Consider the following 22,018-nt stretch of genomic DNA (forward strand, 5'->3'; position numbering starts at 1 on the left):
CGATGATTGTGCTACTCCGGCGCTCATTTTTTAATGCTGTGATATTACACGATGAGTGTGCTGCTGTTGCGCCCCTTCTTTATGCTATAATATTCCACGATGATTGTGCTGCACTGGCGCCCCTTGTTTAATGCTGTAATTTTCCAGGATGATTGTGCTGCCCTGGTGCCCCTTCTTTATGTTATAATATTACACGGTGATTGTGCTGCCCTGGCGCCCATTGTTTAATGCTGTGATGTTACACGATGAGAGTGCTGCTGTGGCGCCCCTTCTTTATGCTATAATATTACACGATGATTGTGCTGCCTGGGTGCCCCTTCTTTATGCTATAATATTACACGATGAATTTGCTGCTGTGGCGCCCCTTCTTTATGCTTTAATATTACACGATGATTGTGCTGCCCTGGCACCCTTTCTTTATGCTATAATATTACACGATGATTGTGCTACTCCGGCGCTCATTTTTTAATGCTGTGATATTACACGATGAGTGTGCTGCTGTTGCGCCCCTTCTTTATGCTATAATATTCCACGATGATTGTGCTGCACTGGCGCCCCTTGTTTAATGCTGTAATTTTCCAGGATGATTGTGCTGCCCTGGTGCCCCTTCTTTATGTTATAATATTACACGGTGATTGTGCTGCCCTGGCGCCCATTGTTTAATGCTGTGATGTTACACGATGAGAGTGCTGCTGTGGCGCCCCTTCTTTATGCTATAATATTACACGATGATTTTGCTGTCCTGGCGCCCCTTCTTTATGCTTAAATATTACACATTGATTGTGCTGCCCTGGCGCCCATTGTTTAATGCTGTTATATTACACGTTGATTGTGCTGCTGTGGCGCCCCTTCTTTATGCTATAATATAACACGTTGATTGTGCTGCCCTGGCGCCCATTGTTTAATGCTGTTATATTACACGTTGATTGTGCTGCCCTGAGGACCCTTCTTTATGCTATAATATTACACGATGAGTGTGCTTCTGTGGCGCCCCTTCTCTATACTATAATATTACACGATGATTGTGCTGCCCTGACGACGTTTCCTTATGCTATAATATTACACGGTGATTTTGCTGCCCTGGCGCCCCTTCTTTATGCTTTAATATTACACGATGAGTGTGCTGCCCTGGCGCCCATTGTTTAATGCTGTGATAGTACACGATGATTGTGCTGCTGTGGCGCCCCTTTTTTATGCTATAATATTACACGATGATTGTGATTCTGTGGCGCCCCTTCTTTATACTATAATATATAACGATGATTGTGCTGCCCTGACGCCCTTTCTTCATGCTATAATATTACACGATGATTTTGCTGCTGTTGCGCCCCTTCTTTATGCTATAATATTACACGATTATTTTGCTGCTGTGGCGTCCCTTCTTTATGCTTTAATAGTACACGATGATTGTGCTGCCCTGGTGCCCATTGTTTAATGCTGTTATATTACACGTTGATTGTGCTGCCCTGAGGCCCCTTCTTTATGCTATAATATATCACGATGAGTGTGCTTCTGTGGCGCCCCTTCTTTATACTATAATATTACACGATAATTTTGCTGCTGTGGCGCCCCTTCTTTATGCTAAATATTACATGATGATTTTGCTGCTGTGGCGCCCCTTTCTTTATGCCATAATATAACACGAAGACTGTGCTGCCCTGGCCTTGCTTGTTTAAGCTGACATCAATATTGCTCTGCTCTGGCATTCCTCTAGATTTGAAGGAAAGAAATGGCCTGTCACAAGGTATATTCCACTGCATGATCGTAAGAGGCGACTTATTAAGCCCCCCCCNCTTCCCCCCTTCAGAGGATAGCTTCGTCCTCGTGCTCTGTTTAGGGACAGTGTTGTGGCCTTAAGGTGGGCCTCCATTACAACACACTCTTTCCTACCTACCCTTTTTGCGGTGTTGTCTCATTAGTCACTCTTTTTCATCCGTCATCAGCTGTTACGTAGACATTTAACCCCCAAAAAAGTTATTGTTGCGTTTTCAATTACAGTTTATATCAAGATAAGAGAAAACCGTGACCAATCCCGATAAATTGCGTGCTTCGGTCCTAATCCGATCACATCAATCTCAGATAATCACATGAATATTGTAGTAATAGTCTAAAAGAGTCAACAGCCTCGCACGTTTTTTGGAATCACTAATGGGGAAATGTTTTGAAATTATTTCCGAGCTTTCGATTAAATTGATGACACGGTGTTTAGAGCAGACAACCATCAGTCTGTGAAACCCACGTCAGTTGTTTTATTACTGTATGTTAATTGTATCATTTCAATTTACGATGTGTTTGTTAAGCAGAGGTCCATCTTATTACCGACCGACGTCTGACGTCCCTTCAGCGCCGTACAGAATTTTACTTGTAATCTGCATTATTTGTTAAAGAAAAATCTCACGTGGATCACACACACACACACACACACACACACACACACACACACAAATTTCAAAGAATGATAATCACTACTTATGCAATATATGGGTATCCTACACTGTCACTGTTAAGCTGTCAAGTTGCCTGATAATGATAGTACAGCGCAATATTTGTTTTGTGCAGCTATATTCACGAACTGAAATTGAAAGTGCTATCTGACTTTTTTTAATTCAATTACATATAGAAGGCATTACCACGATTATTTTGCACAGCGAACCGATTCTTGCGCAACCGTACACGCATTATATTATTCGGTATACTGATACTATTTCGGGAACTTGACATAATATCTCGAGCATGCATATAGTAAATATGTTGATCGCTCGAGATCTTTAAAATAAATGTGTGACCTAAACAATTAAGCCACCGTTTGTATAGAGCTCTAACGTTAGTGTTCGTTACCGGCCTTCTGGTAATGTCATCCCGTTATATTAGCTTGTTTACACTCGACAGGCGTACAAGGCAGCTTATCGTTGACGACGATGCTAATGAAATAATTTAGTAACTGCAGGCATCAATATCCGGTGTAATAGGGACAACTAATTAATTTCTCAATCAATTCAGTCGTGATTGTACATAAACGTTACTTTCTGAACCATTAACGCTCGTGTGGTGCAGTATATGGACTGTATACACGTGTCCATACTGTGTAAAGAAAGCAATACATTTCGTATCGAAGTATGTGTTTCGGGAAAACAACTCATGATCATTAGGGATAACTAGGACATATATATAAACGTGTAGGAAACTAGACAGAATATATAATCATGTAGGTAACTAGGCAGGATAAATATATATTCTTGTAGGTAACTAAGTGAGATATATATATAATCTTGTAGGTTACTCGGCAGTATATATATAATCTTGAAGGTAACTATAGGCAGGATATATATAATCTGGTAGGAAACTAGGCGGGATATATAAGCATGTAAGTAACCAGGCAGGATATATATATGTATATGTAGGTAACTAGGCAGAATTTATAATCATGAAGGTAACTAGGCAGGATACATATAAAAACATGTAGGTAACTAGGCAGGATATATATAAACATGTTGTTGACTAGGCGGGATATATATATAAACATGTAGGTATCTAGGCAGGATATTATAAACATGTAAATATCTAGGCAGGATATATATAAACATGTGGTTAACTAGGCGGGATATATATAAACTTGTAGGTAACTAAGGAGGATATATATATAATTATGTAGGTAACTAGGCAGGATAAATATAATCTTGTTGGTAACTGGGCAGAATATATATCATTATGTAGGTAACTAGACAGGATATATATTATCTCGAAGGTAACTATACAGGATAAATATAATCTTGTTGGTAGCTACACAGGATATATATAATTATGTAGGTAACTAGGCAGGATATATATATAAACATGTATGTAACTAGGCGGGATATATATAAACATGTAGGTAACTAGGTAACTAGGCAGGGTGTGTATAAACATGTAGGTAACTAGGCATGGTGTGTATAAACATGTAGGTAACTAGGCAGGGTGTGTATAAACATGTAAGAAACTAGGCAGGGTGTGTATTAACATGTAGGTAACTAGGCAGGGTGTGTATAAACATGTAGGTTATTAGGCAGGGTGTGTAAAACATGTAGGTAACCAGGCAGGGTGTGTAAAAACATGTAGGTAACTAGGCAGGGTGTGTATAAACATGTAGGTAACTAGGCAGGGTGTTTATAAACATGTAGGTAACTTGGCAGGGTGTGTAAAAACATGTAGGTAACCAGGCAGGGTGTGTATAAACATGTAGGTAACTTGGCAGGGTGTGTAAAAACATGTAGGTAACTAGGCAGGGTGTGTATAAACATGTAGGTAACTAGATGGAATACATGTAAACTTGTAGGTAACAAGGTGGAACATATATAAACATAAACATATAGGACTCTTAATTGGATATAAATCAAATTGTAGGTTACTAAGCAGGATATATATATAAACATGTGGTTAATTAGGATGGATATATATATAAACATGTAGAAAACTAGACAGGATATATATATTTATGTTGATAACGAGGTGGGATATATTCAAACATGTAGAAAACTAGGTGATACATATATATAATCAGGAAGGTACATGTAACTAGGCAGTTTATATATAAACATGTAGGTTACTAGGCAGGATATATATAAAGATGAAGTTAATTAAGTGAGATATATATATAAGTATGTGGGTACATGTAACTAGGCGGGATATATATAAACATGTTACAAGGTAACAAGGTGGTACATATATAGCCGAGGCTCGCAAAAATAAAAACTCATAAGACTCGATTCATAAAATCTCATATGAAATGAAAACAAATTTAAAATACTTTTTATCACATAACTCAGAAAACTTACATTTTGACATGTTTTAAAACCAAAATGTAGAGAGCTTAATCAAACGGAGACAGCCATTTTGTTGCGCCATTCACAATTGTAACGTCACATCATTGTCCATATTATGACGTCACAGTCGATTTTTGAGTGGTACAGCCAATGAAAAACGTTCAAGGGTATATCACACTAGTGACATATGTAAAAATATTTCACGGGCGAATTCACTGGATAACAGGTCGATGATGTGATAAATATAATTATGGAGGTAACTAGGTGAGATATATATAATTATGTAGATACATGTAACTAGACGGGGTATATAAACAAGTAGGTAGCTAGGCGGGATATATAAATATGTAGGTTTGATTTAAACATTTTTTATTTGTCATTCAACAAAAAGGATTAGGCACAAGTTATCTCAACTTAGAAACGCCCTCTCCAATACATTTCATTATATTGATTACATGACAACAACAACAAATATATTTATAATATATATGAACAAAGAGGAAAGGAAGGGAAACGGGAAGAATATTTTTTTGTAGAAGAATAAGAAAGAGAGATGATAGGATAATACTACTGACCTTAAAATCTGTTACTATTTTTAATGTAGGTTTGGACTATATGGAAGATATTTTCATTGTCTTCATCTGACAAGTTTGGAGAACCGTACATAATAACATTTAGAGAAATATTACAATAACATGAGATATCATCGATCAAAATTTGTCTTTGTCTGATATACAGCATACAATCAAAAAAATAATGGGCTGCATTTTCACACTCATTTCCACATGCACTCATTGGATCATCTACAATATTAACTCTATACAAATCATAATTTAAACTACTACATGAATGACGCATCGTGTATGTAAAATATTTAGTTTTCGATTTCCTACATGAAAAAATAGGCAACAAGTCGATGATTTAAAAATGTTAACGGATGGCTGCTCTCTGACAGTATTTGGTAAATCGTTCCATAGTCTTATAGAAGAAGGAATAAAGGATTTGAATGAACTATAAAACAGTCGGAAATTGGGAACAGTGTAGTTTTCAGTATTTCTCAAGTTGTAGCTACTTTAGGAGGAAGAATGTTAGTTAAATAAGAAGGTGTTTGTTTATTATGGAGTTTGTACATTAGGGAAATTTTCTTAAGTTTTCTTCTTTCAGATAGAGGTTCAAGTGGGGATTCTTGATACAGTGATTGTTTACTAGAAAAAGAGGGTAGGTCAGTAATAATTCTTGCTGCTTCAAGCTGAACTTGTTCAAGTTTAGTTAGATCTGCCAGAGAACAACCATCCCAAACTTCACAGGCATATTCCAACACAGGCAACACAAATACTTTATATATTCTTAACAAAGTTTTCCTACTCAACAGTAATTTAAACTTTCGTAGTACTGATTCCTTTTTCATGCATGTTTTTTGAATTTCGGAAATATGTAAAGACCATTTTGCATCTGCACTAAATATTACGCCTAAATGTTTATGACTTTCAACACAATTCAGAGTCTCAGTACCAAAACAAATCTGTAAAGGAAGTATATTTCGCGAATTAGATTTTAATAACATATCAGTTTTCTGTTGATTGAATTTAGTAAGCCAATCCCGTGACCATTTGTCAAGTTTTTCCAAATCTCTGTTTACACACATTTCAATATCAGCATAAGAAGACGAAGAATACACCAAAGAGGTATCATCGGCAAATAAGCGTGAAATACTATTTAAATTATCAACAATATCATTAATATAAACCAAAAATAACAGAGGACCTAACACACTTCCTTGTGGTACACCAGCATTTGTGTAACCTATATTAGAATACACACCTTTAACAAGAACCTGTTGTTGTCTGTTTGAAATGTAATTTTTTAACCAATGAAGTAAACCATCTCTAATACCATAAGCATGCAATTTATGTAAAAGACCCATATGCCAAACTCGGTCAAAAGCCTTCGATATATCACAAAAAATTAGACAAGTATGTTTTTTTTCTTCTAATGAACAACATATATTATGGGAAATTTCTATTAACTGATGGACAGTGGAATGATGAATCATAAAACTAGATTGTTTTTCGTAAAATAAAAAATGATCAAGGAAAAAATTATAGATGTGTTTAAATACAACTCTTTCAAAAACCTTACCTATACAAGACAACAAGGTAATTGGTCGTTAATTTGACACCAAGTGTCTATCAACCTTTTTGAACAGAGGTAAAATAATACCCTGTTTCCATATTTCAGGGAATATTTTAGAATTTAGTGACATATTAAAAATAATTGCCAATGGCTTACACATAGAATTTGCTGTAAATTTTAGCATATGATGACTTATAGTATCATGACCAGATGCTTTTCCTAATTTAAGAATTTTCAAAATATCACATATTTCGTCACTTTCAACCACAATAGAATCAAGTACAGAATCAGTTCTGGAATCAAAACTAAAAATATGTAGGTAACTAGGCGGGATATAAATAAACTTGTTGGTAACTAGGAAGTATTTATATAAAAATGTAGGTAACTAGGCAGGATATATATTAACATGTTGGTAACTAGGCGGGATATATATTAACATGTTGGTAACTAGGCAGGATATATATTAACATGTTGGTACCTAGGCGGGATATATATAACCATGAAGGTAACTAAGTGAGATATATAAATAATTATGTAGGTAGATGTAACTAGGCGGGATTAATAGAATATCTCACCTCCTTCGGGGTGAGATAGGGGAACCTCAACCCGAGGGGGAAGATTCTTAAGTTGCCAAACACGAGGCTTTGTCGATATACAGATAGAGACCTGTAGCTAACTAGGCGAGATTTGTATAGACACATGTGATTATTTACATAGGGATTGCGACAGTTGCCAACTTAATTACCGACGTCAGACAACCTGTCCTATCACTGACATCAGATAACATCTCTATCATAAACTGAGAGACACGTGTCTCACCCAGCCACAGATATCAGATGCAAGTCTTATCCAATCTCTGACGTCAAACAAAAGCCCTATCTAGCCACTGACATCATCACGTCTCAACCAGTCATTGAAAACATACACATTTCTCACCCAGTCATTAACGTTCTCAGAAACACGCCCCAACCAGCCAGTGACATGATATCATGTCCTTAGTAGTCAGTGACGTCAGACACATACCCCAACCAGTCAGTGACATGATATCATGTCCTTACTAGTCAGTGACGTCAGACCAGACACATGCTCCAACCAGCCAGCGACACCATACACATGTCCTTACCTGTGCTAGACGTCAGAAACACGCCCCAACCAGCCAGTGACATACTATCATGTCCTTACATTATACTAGTCAGTGACGTCAGACCAGACAAATCCCCCAACCAGCCAGTGACATACTACCATGTCCTTACATTGTACTAGTCAGTGACGTCAGACACATGCCCCAACCAGCCAGTGACACACTACACATGTCCTTACCTGTGCTAGACGTCAGAAACACGCCCCAACCAGCCAGTGACATACTATCATGTCCTTACTAGTCAGTGACGTCAGACCAGACACATGCCCCAACCAGCCAGTGACATACTACCATGTCCTTACATTATACTAGTCAGTGACGTCAGACCAGACAAATGCCCCAACCAGCCAGTGACATACTACCATGTCCTTACATTGTACTAGTCAGTGACGTCAGACACATGCCCCAACCAGCCAGTGACATACACTCAATCCGTTAAACGACATCAAATATTTAAAACCAAGCATCGCTTATGTCAGGGTCCATCGTACGCGATTTGTTAAACTCTTTTGTATAAATGATAGATACCTTATATTACAACCGGTACTTGTATTCTTGCTGATCGCGTAGTATTTGGTATGCACGTTACCCTTACCCGTCCGGAACAACAGGTCTTCTATTCTTGTACTTTTTCAACGGTACCCGAGTTCATGGTACGTGACTTTAACATTGATTAAAACATCAAGAAATTACTGCGATGTAGTATTTATTTTTCTTTCATAGAGAGCTGCAGCAGCCCAGACATGTGGGCTTGGTGCGTCGTCCTTACGTTATTGTACGTATTTTTGGACCGGAGTCTATCGAAGGTAAACTTGTGGATATTTGGTAAACCTGTTCTGTAATATCGTAAAAACTCCTATAAGTTGCGCACCTATATAAATTTCAGACACTTTGATCTGAAAATGTTGGAAACCTGCGTCCATACAAAAGATATGTAAATAATGATTTGTTAAAAATGAAAGCAGCTATAACCTTCACGATAATATTCGACTGTACTACACAGTCCGTTGACCAGAGTCTTAGTCTTTCCCTATAATAATCACTGTACAGTTATACAATAATGTAAGTACAAAACATCACTGGATGTAACGGCGAGTCTATTTTAGAACATGATGGCTAGTCTACTGTAGAACGTTAAGGCAAGTCGACTTTACAGAACACGAAGGCGAGTCTATGAAAGAACAGGACGCAAAAGAATGATTAAGAAGTGATGTTATTTTACTCCTTTTCAGAGGTGCTATGACCATTCCGGAAAAGAATTCATAGTTGTACCTTTCACGATCACAACGTCGGGGGAGATATTCCAGATCCACATTGCTTCAAACCCAACAGTCACGTCAGCAGTTCCTGGAACCATCAGAACTCCAATCATTCGGCAGGGTTCCGCTTCTAGGTTCTCTAGTTCTTTTTCCGTTACTCCACCAAATCGAGTAAGCATTAATATTCAAAATTTTGAAGTAGTTCCCGTCAATGTTATAACAGACACTGCCATAGTCATTAACACAAGTTATGACGTGGTCGTTTCAGTATCGTATGGGAAGTCTGGAAGTCTGGGTAGTATGTTGGTATTCCCCACGGAAACACTCGGAACAGACTATCGTATTGTCACGTTCAGTCCAATCCCTCCGACCACAGACAAAGCCATACTTGTCATAGCAGCCGCATATTCGGACACAAGTATTCAACTATTTCCTGGAAGTGAAGAAGTGGAATTAGAAATTAATGGAATTTATTATACTGGAACAGATATAGCAAGTGTAAGTCTGGCCCAATATGAGAGTATCGTGATATCTTCGTCAGAGGACCTGACCGGAATCCGAGTGCTTGCCACTAAGCCGGTGGCAGTTTATAGCGGGAATATCGACCTGTCTATCAACAACGATGGCGAAACCGACGCAGCCTTGGAGCAAATGCCACCGATATCAGAACTAGGGCAAAAACACATTATCGTTTCTAATCCAAAAGTTAAAAGGGACTTTATCAAAATTGTAAGCACGGTAGATAACACTGAGGTATATGTGGATAGTGTATACTACGGAATAGATCTGGCCGGAGAATTCGTAATAACAGAACTGGGGTCGGATGGGAGTGGATCTTATGCCATTGTGATCTCCTCCTATCCCGTTCTTGTTGCCTTATTTGGCGATAAAGATGAGAACTCTGATAACGTTATGACTGACGTAACAATGACGATTATTCCACCAATAACAAATTACGGTAACAGTTATGTCTTCATTACACCAACAAAGTCACTTCCGGTTACGTATACGCACAACGTGGTAGTTATCTCCCCTCAAGGGCTCTCGGAAGACCTCCGACTGGACGGCAGCAGCACGAGTCTGCAGGGTCTGTCCTGGACGCCAGTGACGGACATAAATAATGACGTAAACCACGAGATCGTTTCATCCATAGTGATCTCCGAGGGGGTGCATGTACTCACCTCCCTCAACGACACACACCAGTTTGGCGGTTACCTGTACGGAACCGCCGCCCGACAGTCGTACGGTACCGCTCTCGCCACCTTCTCGGTGAGTAAGATGTCATCAATTATCTATGTTGTAAGTTATGATGTTAGTGTAATTGTTGTTAGTAATGTTTACAATCAGGATCCTTCGGCTCTTGTCGTAAACGAGAAAGTTCTGGTCTAGGAAAAGAGTCGATGGTTCCCGATTGGTTTTGTATCACAGATATTGCTGCTTAAGTGAAACATATACTGCAACCTCTGTGTTACATATACCTCAACTTCAATACAGCGCTGCATTCCGTCTTTGCGTATTGCAGAGTTATCTTCTCTTGGGAGCAGGTATTGATTGTTACGTCATTGGTTTGTGTGAGAAAATTACGTCGTTTTCTCAAAAGTTGATGACGTTGCTCTGACAAACAAGTGACGAAACAATCGATACCTGCTCCCAAGAGAAGATAACTCTGCAATACGCAAAGACGGAATAACCATTGCAAACAACATTAGCAGTATCTTTGGGGAAAAAACAATGTTTAGACATATGATTCTTGTTATTTGTTGATTTTATTTATCATTAAATTTTATCATTCGACTGAATATCGTAGAAGGGCTAACAAATTATAAATATTTTCTTTGTCTTTTCAGAAGAATACATGGACGATACAAGGTGAGCTTAGTTTTGGCGTTTGACGACCAGGGGCATGGCTAGCCCTTGTTTGGAGTGAATCATTTAGGAACTGGTACAGGGCAGGACCTTGGTAGGGGGATTAGGGGTGGGCGCTGGGTATGTGACAAAGGGTTCAACCAATAGTGTTTTTATTTTCTTCTGTTTATTGGATTGAAAATTTGGTGGATTCACTTGCGTACCAGCGTGTATGCAGCTACGCGCCTGACGACCAAGTGGTAAGATAACCATAAATGCAGCATATACCTGCTATGAATAAATACATGCTTATTAGATTATAAGATTCATCGATCAAACAGCATAGGGTGTCTTCATAGCTCTGCATACAAGTCTGAACAAAATAGCCCTTTAAAGTCAAACAGAGATTATGTTAGTCCTAATATATCACCTCCAAAGTCCGTACATTATATGCGAGAACAATGTGATGCATTCACATAGTTCACATAGTTGTAGACGCCAATGGTAAGGGCTTTAGCTTCGTATGGTGCATTTGGAGAGTTAGCCACATTTTCTGGCAAATTATTCCAGATGTCTTCCACCCTGGAACAGAAGTGGTTGCTGAAGACAAGTTTACGCGTCCTCCGTTTGAAAAACTTTCTTGTGAAGCCTCTTGTACGTTCGTTGGTTCATGTTTGAACGTATTTTTGTAATCTACTATTTCTATTCCTTCTAAACTTTGAAGAGCAGAATGAAGTCTGCTCTATTACGTTGGTATTCCAAGTTTGATAATCCTAGTCTTTCTAGATAAGCAAGATCTTTTAGGTTTCCAGCAGTATTTTATCCTATTCTTAGCTTGGAGACCAGACAACGGATGAGTATTCTAAGTGTGGTCTGACTAACGACGTATATAATGTCAAAAACATTGCTTCGTCTACATATGTTAAGGACCTGAGTATTAGGCCTAGGATCCTGTTGGCTTTTGATACCGAAACTGATACATGGTCGTTAGATTTACAGGAATTGTCGACGATGACACCAAGATCCTTTTCCTTCACGACAGTTCTTATGTTAGATGTTGAATGATCTTGTTCTATATAGTATATTGCGCTGGGTTTTCCGATTTTTCAATTCTGAGTTGCTTGCATTTTACGAAGTTTAGTTTCATCAACCATTTTGTCGTCCAAGTACACACGGAGTTAATATCATTTTGTAACAGTTGTTGGTCTAGTTGATTCTCTATTCGCCTATGTATTTTGAGTCGTACGCAAACAACTTTGTTGGACTGAGTGATTGGTCTGGAAAATCATTTATGTAGATGAGGAATAGAATTGGCCCCAAAACACTTCCTTGGGGGACACCACAGATGATTGGCTAGATTGTGATCCATTTATGTCCACTTGCTGTTTGAGATCCTGTAGGAACGCTCTGATCCATTCTGGACCATCAACACTATATGCTTTAAGTTTGGACAGTAATCTTCTATGCAACACTTTATCGAGAGCTTAACACTAATCCAAATAAATTATATCGGTTGTTACATTGTTGTCAAGTGCTTTGGTCCAGTCCTCTAGACTTTCAATAGGTTGTGTGGTGCAGGAGCGACCTGCGTACTGAAAACGTTGTTTTCCGCCATATGTTTTAAAAGCTCGTCTCTCACTATTCTTTGCATAATTTTACTGGCTTCTGATGTTAAACCTATAGGGCGGTAGTTACTTGGTAATTTCTTTTTTCCATTTTAAAATATTGGTGTTAGGTTTGCCAATTTCAATGATATGGGGATGGTACTTTGAAGATGTGATTTCCTAAATATTATGGTACATCTTGTTAGTGGTCTTTTAAGTTCTGATGCCGCCTCCAAAAAACAGTTTTAGACTCTTACTTGGAATAACACTTTGTATTGCCTTTTCAACTCTTTCTTCTGTGATATGTATGTTGGTTGGAGGTGTAACAGGTTCTCTGGTTTCGATTTTTGATGTTTCCAAAGGCCTTTGGGATGTTCTTTATTTTTTTCAGCTAGTTTTTGTTCAAAAACATATCTTGATTTTCTTATGATAGCACTTGTTCTATTTCGTGCTTGTCGATAGCGTTCATAATTTTCTGGTGTTTTGCAATGACAATTTGATGTTTTCTCCCCATTGCTTGTAGTGGGTGTTTTTTAATACAAGGAACGTTTCGAATTCACATTGAAAGCGTTGTTCACCGGTATATGCTTTTCTTTTGTATCTTGTAACTTTTCAACAAAGACATTCCATGTTTCGTCTAAACAGTCCGCGTTGTCTAGCTGATTCCAGTTGTCTTGTTTAAGATCGTTGCGTAAACTGTTTATAATTCCCTTTCTGAAAGTTTCGACTCGTTTTCCTTTTCGATTCTTCCTCTGCTGTATACCTTTTATAATTAAAGGTCAAGGTAACATGGTTACACTTTCCAATGCATGGTAGCACTGTGATATCATCACTATCCACCATATCATTCTCGTTGGTTATAATTAGATCCAGAATTGATGGCCGATTTACTTCCCGATGTCTAGTTGGTTGTTTGACATGATGAAATAAAAATGAGTCCCTGATGATTTCCATCAAAATACTGGCAAGATGATCGGGTCTCTTACCTGTAGTCATGTTATCCCAATTTATGTCTGTATGATTAAGGTCACCCACAATTAAGATGTTTGATGGATTCATCTCCCTAATTTCGTGCATTAATTAACCAAGATTTGCGTTGTTGTCAAGTTGGCTGTTTAGGCTTCTATATACACATATCATCATTCGTTTATCATTATTGAACAAAGAGATTTTACACCAGCCAGAGTCCTCATATATTTGTTTAGGTTCAATCTCGGTAACTTGAAGATTAACAGCCCTGTAAATTGCCACTCCTCTTCTTTCCCAGCCTGATATGTGAAGATCATATCCTTCTATGTTTAATTGTTCTTTAGCGATCTCAAAAACAAGATTTTTAGAAAATACTAATTTCAGGCTTTTTCATCTGGTTTAGTTTTTCATATTTCTTGGCTTTGGATAGAGTGTCCACGTTAGTATATATGACTTTCACATATGTACATAATATCCTGTGCCCCTTACTGGTAAAACAAGCATCCTAGACACGTGGCAAGTCTGCAGATTTGGTGCCCTAGTCGATGACTGTAGTAGAGAGTTATAGAGAGCTTCTTACCAAAGGTATATATATGTTGAAGAATTTCCATTTCATGAATTGTATTATTTACTTCCTCTGTTCCGTTTTTTAGGTATGGACGGTCCATGTTACCTTCATAATTCATGATGGGGCTAATTCCTTCCCCTGTTGCGAGGTGCCTTTGTAGGGTTTCTTGTTTACCACCTTCATTAAGCCTTTGTCGCCTCCTTTCCCTCTTTTCTTCTTGTTGAGGTTTTGTCATGTCTTTACTTATAATTGCCCGCTATCATTACTTATTTTCTTAGCTGCTACCAGCAAAATTTGCTTATGTCTATTGTTTGCTAATACTACTTTTAGTGGTCTACAATTGACTGTTTTTCTAGTCGGAACTGTGCCGTTATTTCTACCTCGTTGAGACCTAGACTCTCTGACAGCTTTGTTTACGTCGGTTGCATCCTTTGGTTTACTTGTCTGGTTGTTATCCTCATATTTGTCCGGGGATGTTGAAGATTACAATGTCGCTGCCCCATCTCCTTTTGCCCTCTAGTTCATAGCACCTCTCGTTAGTTGGTTGACTCAACCTTTGATATTGTCCATTGTCTCACCTTTAGTTGTTTCAATTTCGGTATTCACTCCGTCTTTTACTTTAACCTGCAGGTGTGCCAATCTATCCTCTATACCTGTATCTTTGTTAGCGTTGTGTCTATCGTTTCCAATGTAGCGATGGTGTTTGTACAGCTTTTACATCTAAATCTTTCAAGTTGACCTTTGTTGATACATTGGTAGACTCCATCAGATATTGTGGCACAGTGCAGGCAATAGAATAGTTTGCATCCCACACATTCTACATCTGCAGCATCTAGTTCCTTGTCACATCTATTACAGTAAACTTTCTTTAACATAAATTTGTTGTTTTATCTGTGTCTTTGGACAACAACCTGGGTTTTAGGGTAAAATGAGCGTTGGACATGCTGTTGGTAATTCAATAGTTGTAATTAGGGAAGCACGGCAATCCAGGGCACATACAGTCTTTCAAATTATTATAGTAGTGTTGTTCTTGAATGCTTTTTCAAATATCTTGAGTAACCAATACTTAGCTACCAATTTCGTTGGGTAGACATCATCCTGCAGGAGGTTACAAGTTATGGTATGTTTATTTTTCCTGGATCTCTACGAGTCCTTTTCAAATTAATGGGACTGAAAGCCACACTCTCTGTAGAATTCTCGAACTACACTATTATAAGTGTTCACCATCTTATTAATTGAATGGTCATCCTTCTGAAGCTGTTGAGCCTTCCAGTGTTCCTACTCCCGTTGTTTGTTCCATTTTATCGCAGATATTTGTGGAATCTAAAAAAAAACACATAAAAATTGTAGGCTATGGCTTTCCACTACTTCCTTAGAGCGCGAAAATAGGGCTTTAGTATCACATTCCACACTCTCCGATTGATGTTCCTGGAAACGAGGGAATATAACTTGTCCTTGTTTCGAAGTCAAGTCACAAGTACCGTGCCAAGTCACCGTGGCCAAATAGACACGGCTATGCAAGGGGAAACAATTCTGGTCTATTTTTTCAATGTTGTGCAGACCATCGACTCCTCGACGTCCGCTTTTGTGATAACAATTAATATGTTGCCTGTCAACCTTCCATTTATCAATATGCTCCTCTAAATGTCCCCCTTTACTATCCGAGACAATAATTAAGTCTGTTCATAGTTAAATTCCACGCTACTCCTCTTAACTAAGTATTTGACAATCTTTCGCTCCTCCTGTGAATTCCCTCTAACGAGACTCCCTTCACTGTACATTGAATTGCTATTTACTTATGAACTACAGTTATAGTAAATAGATAATTCTATCACTTTCACAGGGAGAGGCAATCCTAACCACCGTAAAAACAAATCGTTCTTATTCTAATCCACCATTTTGTTTGTGGTCTCTTTCCGTGGGAAACTTCACAAACCAATTTGTTAATATGTACAATTTTAGAAAAAAACGGTTAGTTCCGGCAAATAGAAAAACACAATCTATCATAATGAAATACAGAAAATGATATAGGGCCCTTTGAAATGCTGGAATACAACAAAAAAATTCCTCCAAAATTCGCTCTTGTTAAAATGTGCGTCCAATGTAAAGATATACATGTGGGTTTTTTTTTGTTTTTCACTCATTCTGTCACTCCTCTTGTAATTGAAAACAAACTGTTTATTTTTATTTTTATTTTTCCAAGGTCTGTGTTCCACGTCGAAATTTGTGAAGATTGCTGACGACAAATTGCCGTTTCCGGTTGAACTGAGCACGAACACGACACGGACCTACTTCCGCTGTTACCAGCTTTGTTCCCTTAGTGCTACGTGCGGAGTCGTGGCAGTTTTCCGCCAATCGTCAACTTCTGTCGAATGTCGCTTATATGAATCAGAAACACAGTGCGGGCCATTTCAGAATGTTACTGGATTCAAACTGTTCGCTAGACAAAAGTAGCCCTGGTAAGACTAGCTTACCTCAAAATACATCAACAGTAGCTATATAGGGAAGATAAATTCCCACCAACCATCACACGAAATACAATCACGTGTTAGAATTGTTTAAGTTGAAGATCTAGTAAAGAAAAAAAGTCATTTGAGGAGACCCTCAACGTTTGGAGTGTTCTTGAACGGGAGTCTGGCGTTATCTTTAGGAACAGAAACTTCAAACATAAAGAACGTATACACACTGTATTAAACCTGGTGATTAGAATGGAAACAAACTCAGATCTTTTGGTACATTTATTTGGTCATTAAACACGAAACAATCTGGTAGCATACTGAATGTGCAGGTTTTTGGTAGAAAAGGAGGCTCGTCAGAAACTTGAATTAAATTACTATAACAAAAACAATGTAATTGATAAATATATTTCAAGTACTTTTACAGAAATACATGTAATAAGCTGTATATTTATTTACATGTAAATCTCGTACAGAATTAATGTAGGTCAGAACTGACCGGATCTTTTGATGATTTTTTGTTCTTTGTATATAAATATATGATAAAACATGACACTTCAATAAATATTTTACTTTATTATTTATTTATTGTTCTTTTTTAATTGTTTTTATTTAACTGTAATATTTCAGCATATGTTCTATATGACACAAGACGCTAATTATATCTAAAATAATAATAATTATATATAATTTTTGATATAGCGCCCTATCTAGCAAACATAAGCCGCTCGAAAGAGCTTTACAGTACATAGATAAACAATTGATACAATTAGCATATATACATTGGTCAATACAATTTTGAGGAATTCGCAGGAATCTCCCTATGTGTGTATGTCTGCGTGTGTGCTGGAGATGTAATGCGTTCTGTTTGTAGTGGGACCGTGCTTCCAACGGCATCATTTATAGTGCCACCTCACTTGAATGCTGCAGCACAGATACCGCAACTTCCACCTCAGACCAATGTATACTCCTCTGCACATCTATACTGCACGTGTTACATCCCTGATAGAATAAGGAAGACAATGGTCTGTTTATCATTTGATTCAACAAACATAAGCCATATCATGAATATGTATTTGCTGGATCACCTTATTTTCAGAATCGACGATAATCAATCTGAGCAATAAAGATCCAGTTATGAATAGAGTACGACATTTAGCAACATAAATCGTACAAACATATACATATAAGAATCCCACTGTAGACACAACACTTGAGATTCCGTGTTGGTTTCTCGTGTATATACATAGCATCCCCTTAATTTCGCACGTGATGGTTTTCTTTTCAGAAATGATTCATCAAAACTATAGTCATGCCGGGGGAAACATTCCTGTGCATAGCATGTTTTGGGGACGTTAAAAAATGATAAAAACATTATTTCTGATACAGGATAGAAATCCTTCACATCACACTGTACAAGCTAACTATAAACGACAAGTAACAAAGTGACATCACTAAATGTCTAAACCATAGGAATTTCTGTCGTGAATCCGTCATATTGCAGATCTCTGTCGTCGCCAAATCTTGTAAATTGGTAACTTTATAAAGGGTGAAAAAAACGGTTTGTAGGTACAATATAAAGGGTTTGTAGGTAACTATATAAAGGTGTGTAGGTAACTATATATAAGGTTTGTAGGTAACTTTATAAAGGGTGTGTATGTACAATATAAAGGGTTTGTAGGTACATTATAAAGGGTTTGTAGGTACAATATAAAGGGCTTGTAGGTAGCTTTACAATGGGTTTGTATGATACTATATAAAGGATTTGTTGGTAACTATATAACGGGTTTGTTGGTAGCTTTATAAAGGGTTTGTAGGTAGCTTTATAAAGGGTTTGTATGTAACGATATAACGGGTTTGTATGTAACGATATAACGGGTTTGTATGTAACGATATAACGGGTTTGTTGGTAGCTTTATTAATGGTTTGTATGTAACTATATAATGGGTTTGTATGTAACGATATAACGGGTTTGTTGTATGTAACTATATAAAGGTGTGTAGGTAACTTGTAACTATATAACGGATTTGTAGGTAACTTTATAACGGGTTTGTAGGTAGCTTTATAATGGGTTTGTAGGTAACTTTATAAAGGATTTGAAGGTAGCTTTATAATGGGTTTGTAGGTAACTTTATAAAGGATTTGTAGGTAGCTTTACAATGGGTTTGTATGATACTATATAAAGTATTTGTTGGTAACTATATAACTGGTTTGTTGGTAGCTTTATAAATGGTTTGTAGGTAGCTTTATAACAGGTTTGTAGGTAACTATAAAAAGGGTTTGTATGTAACTATATAATGGGTTTGTATGTAACTATATAATGGGTTTGTAGGTAACTTTATAAAAAGGGTCTGTATGTACCTATATAAAGGGTTTGGAGGTAACTTTTTAAAAAGGGTTTGTAGGTTACTATATAACGGGTTTATAGGTAACTTTATAACGGGTTTGTATGTAACGATATAACGGGTTTGTTGGTAGCTTTATTAATGGTTTGTATGTAACTATATAAAGGTGTGTAGGTAACTATATAAAGGGCTTGTAGGTAACTTTATAAAGGGTTTGTAGGTAACTATATAAAGGGTTTGTAGATAACTTTATAAAGGGTTTGTAGGTAACTTTATAAAGGGTGTGTAGGTAACTTTATAAAGGATTTGTAGGTAGCTTTATAATGGGTTTGTATGTAACTATATAATGGGTTTGTAGGTAACTATATAACGGGTTTGTAGGTAACTATATAACGGGTTTGTAGGTAACTTTATAAAGGGTTTGTAATTAACTTTATAAAGGGTTTGTAGGTAACTTTATAAAGGGTTTGTAGGTAACTATATAAAGGGTTTGTAGGTAACTATATAAAGGGTTTGTAGGTAACTTTATAAAGGGTTTGTAGGTAGCTTTATAATGGGTTTGTATGTAACTATATAAAGGGTTTGTAGGTAACTATATAACGGGTTTGTAGGTAACTATATAACGGATTTGTAGGTAACTTTATAACGGGTTTGTAGGTAACTATATAACGGGTTTGTAGGTAACTATATAAAGGGTTTGTAGGTAACTATATAAAGGGTTTGTAGGTAACTTTATAAAGGGTTTGTAGGTAACTATATAACGGGTTTGTAGGTAGCTTTATAAAGTGTTTGTAGGTAACTTTATAAAGGGTTTGTAAGTAACTTTATAAAGGGTTTGTAGGTTACTATATAACGGGTTTGTAGGTAACTATATAAAGGGTTTGTAGGTTACTATATAACGGGTTTGTAGGTACCTATATAAAGGGTTTGTAGGTAACTTTATAAAGGGATTGTAGGTAACTATATAACGGGTTTGTAGGTTACTATATAACGTGTTTGTATGTAACTATATAAAGGGTTTGTAGGTAACTATATTACGGGTTTGCAGGTAACTATATAACGGGTTTGTAGGTAACTATATAAAGCGTTTGTAGGTAACTATATAACAGGTTTGTAGGTAACTATATAACGGGTTTGTATGTAACTATATAAAGGGTTTGTAGGTAACTATATAACGGGTTTGTAGGTAACTATATAACGGGTTTGTAGGTTACTATATAACGGGTTTGTATGTAACTATATAAAGGGTTTGTAGGTAACTTTATAAAGGGTTTGTAGGAAACTTAATCAAGGGTGTGTAGGTAACTATATAACGGGTTTGTAGGTAACTATATAACGGGTTTGTAGGTAACTTTATAACGGGTTTGTAGGTAACTATATAACGGGTTTGTATGTAACTTTATAAAGGGTTTGTAGGTAACTATATTACGGGTTTGTAGGTAACTATATTACGGGTTTGTAGGTAACTTTATAAAGGGTTTGTAATTAACTTTATAAAGGGTTTTTAATTAACTTTATAAAGGGTTTGTAATTAACTTTATAACGGGTTTGCAGATAACTTTATAAAGGGTTTGTAGGAAACCTTCCCTTTTCGAAATATTCTTCATGGTATATTATAAGTTCATGAACATTTGGGACTTTGGTTTTCGGTATCTGACCTTAAATACCATTGATGATACCTAAACGGACGGAGTGACCTTATATGGCACTGTAAAATGTTTATTTTTCGAGCCTTCTGCATCGACAAACTAATTCTTAATATGTGTGTCGTTTTTTTCGTATTTATATTATTTTTCCAACAAGAGTATATGTACAACTAATGGTCTACATAGGAGGACGCACAGTAACCGGCGATCTAACAAGTATCAATAATGCAAAGCTACGGGCCGACAGATGTTGTCCAAATTATCGAGAAACTTCTGCTATCAATCAAAATATAACTTGCAAGATAATGATTGATTCTGTGGTAAATTAAGCCGACAAAAGATCCTTCCTTTTTAATCTATTTTCACCAAATAAGTGTATATGTTGGAATGTTGTGTAGATGAGATCGGTGTTCGTGTCCCAATACATATATACGAATTGTATGCGTTTTTTTTCCACTTACCTTGCTATAAATGTAATTAAGTATCGCGTGAAATTTAACATTAGAACTAATAAAACTAGCATTAGTTGTGATAAAATAGACTTTTGAAAATGATACCCAAATAACGACAGTTTTGTTTTGGTCAATATTCTTAAATTCAATTTGTTCATGTAATGATAATCAACAGCCAATCAGGCTTGTATACAGCTAAGTTCTCATATAAACATTATCAAGTGAAAACTGCGTACATAAATGTACGTGTACGTCTTTGCATTGCATGACAGTTTCTTGGGTCATATCCCCACGAGTGTCCCGTTTTGGGTCCTGTCCCGTTTTGGGTACAGCTACATAGAAGATGAAACATCCTAAAGGAGTTTTTTTTTCTAGATGTTTGTAGCTTATCCTTTCAAGTTATCACAGGCTTTGCGGTCCGTAAATTATACGTCGACGTTGCAATGCAAATGTCCTGAGTTCGAATCCAACAGTTCCTTTATCTTCTTCTTCTTTTATTCAAAAAGTCAAATTTCGTACAACCATAATTATGTAAAATGTATCGCAATAAGTGATTTTTATGGAATACTTCTTTTCAAAGGACTTAAGGATGTACACCTCTGAGAAGTCAAAAATGTCCTGTATTAAACTTTTAGATCTTTTTTAAATCTTAGATGGATTTTTGAAAAAAAAAGGAGTTAATGGCATAGAAGAAAATGCAAAAACAAACTACATGTCCGTGTGTTCGTTTTTGTGCTATGATCGGTCAAAGATCTATACCAATTTAACACAACATGTGGTTTTAGGTGATTTTTTGGGTTT

General features: G+C 36.9%; 1 protein-coding gene across 1 annotated transcript; it reads left to right on the top strand.

Annotated features, from left to right (window-relative positions):
• The first annotated feature begins 9,622 nt into the window (after positions 1 to 9,622).
• Positions 9,623 to 17,184, top strand: LOC110450865 (IgGFc-binding protein-like). The gene is made up of 3 exons (XM_021498639.1): positions 9,623 to 10,601; positions 11,180 to 11,201; positions 16,522 to 17,184. The coding sequence occupies exons 1-3, from the start codon at positions 9,633 to 9,635 to the stop codon at positions 16,770 to 16,772; spliced, it is 1,242 nt and encodes a 413-aa protein (XP_021354314.1). The 5' UTR covers positions 9,623 to 9,632; the 3' UTR covers positions 16,773 to 17,184.
• Positions 17,185 to 22,018: the final 4,834 nt, after the last annotated feature.

The sequence above is a fragment of the Mizuhopecten yessoensis genome, unplaced genomic scaffold (assembly GCF_002113885.1).
Source record: "Mizuhopecten yessoensis strain PY_sf001 unplaced genomic scaffold, ASM211388v2 scaffold5519, whole genome shotgun sequence".
In the NCBI taxonomy this organism is placed as follows: Eukaryota; Metazoa; Mollusca; class Bivalvia; order Pectinida; family Pectinidae; genus Mizuhopecten; species Mizuhopecten yessoensis.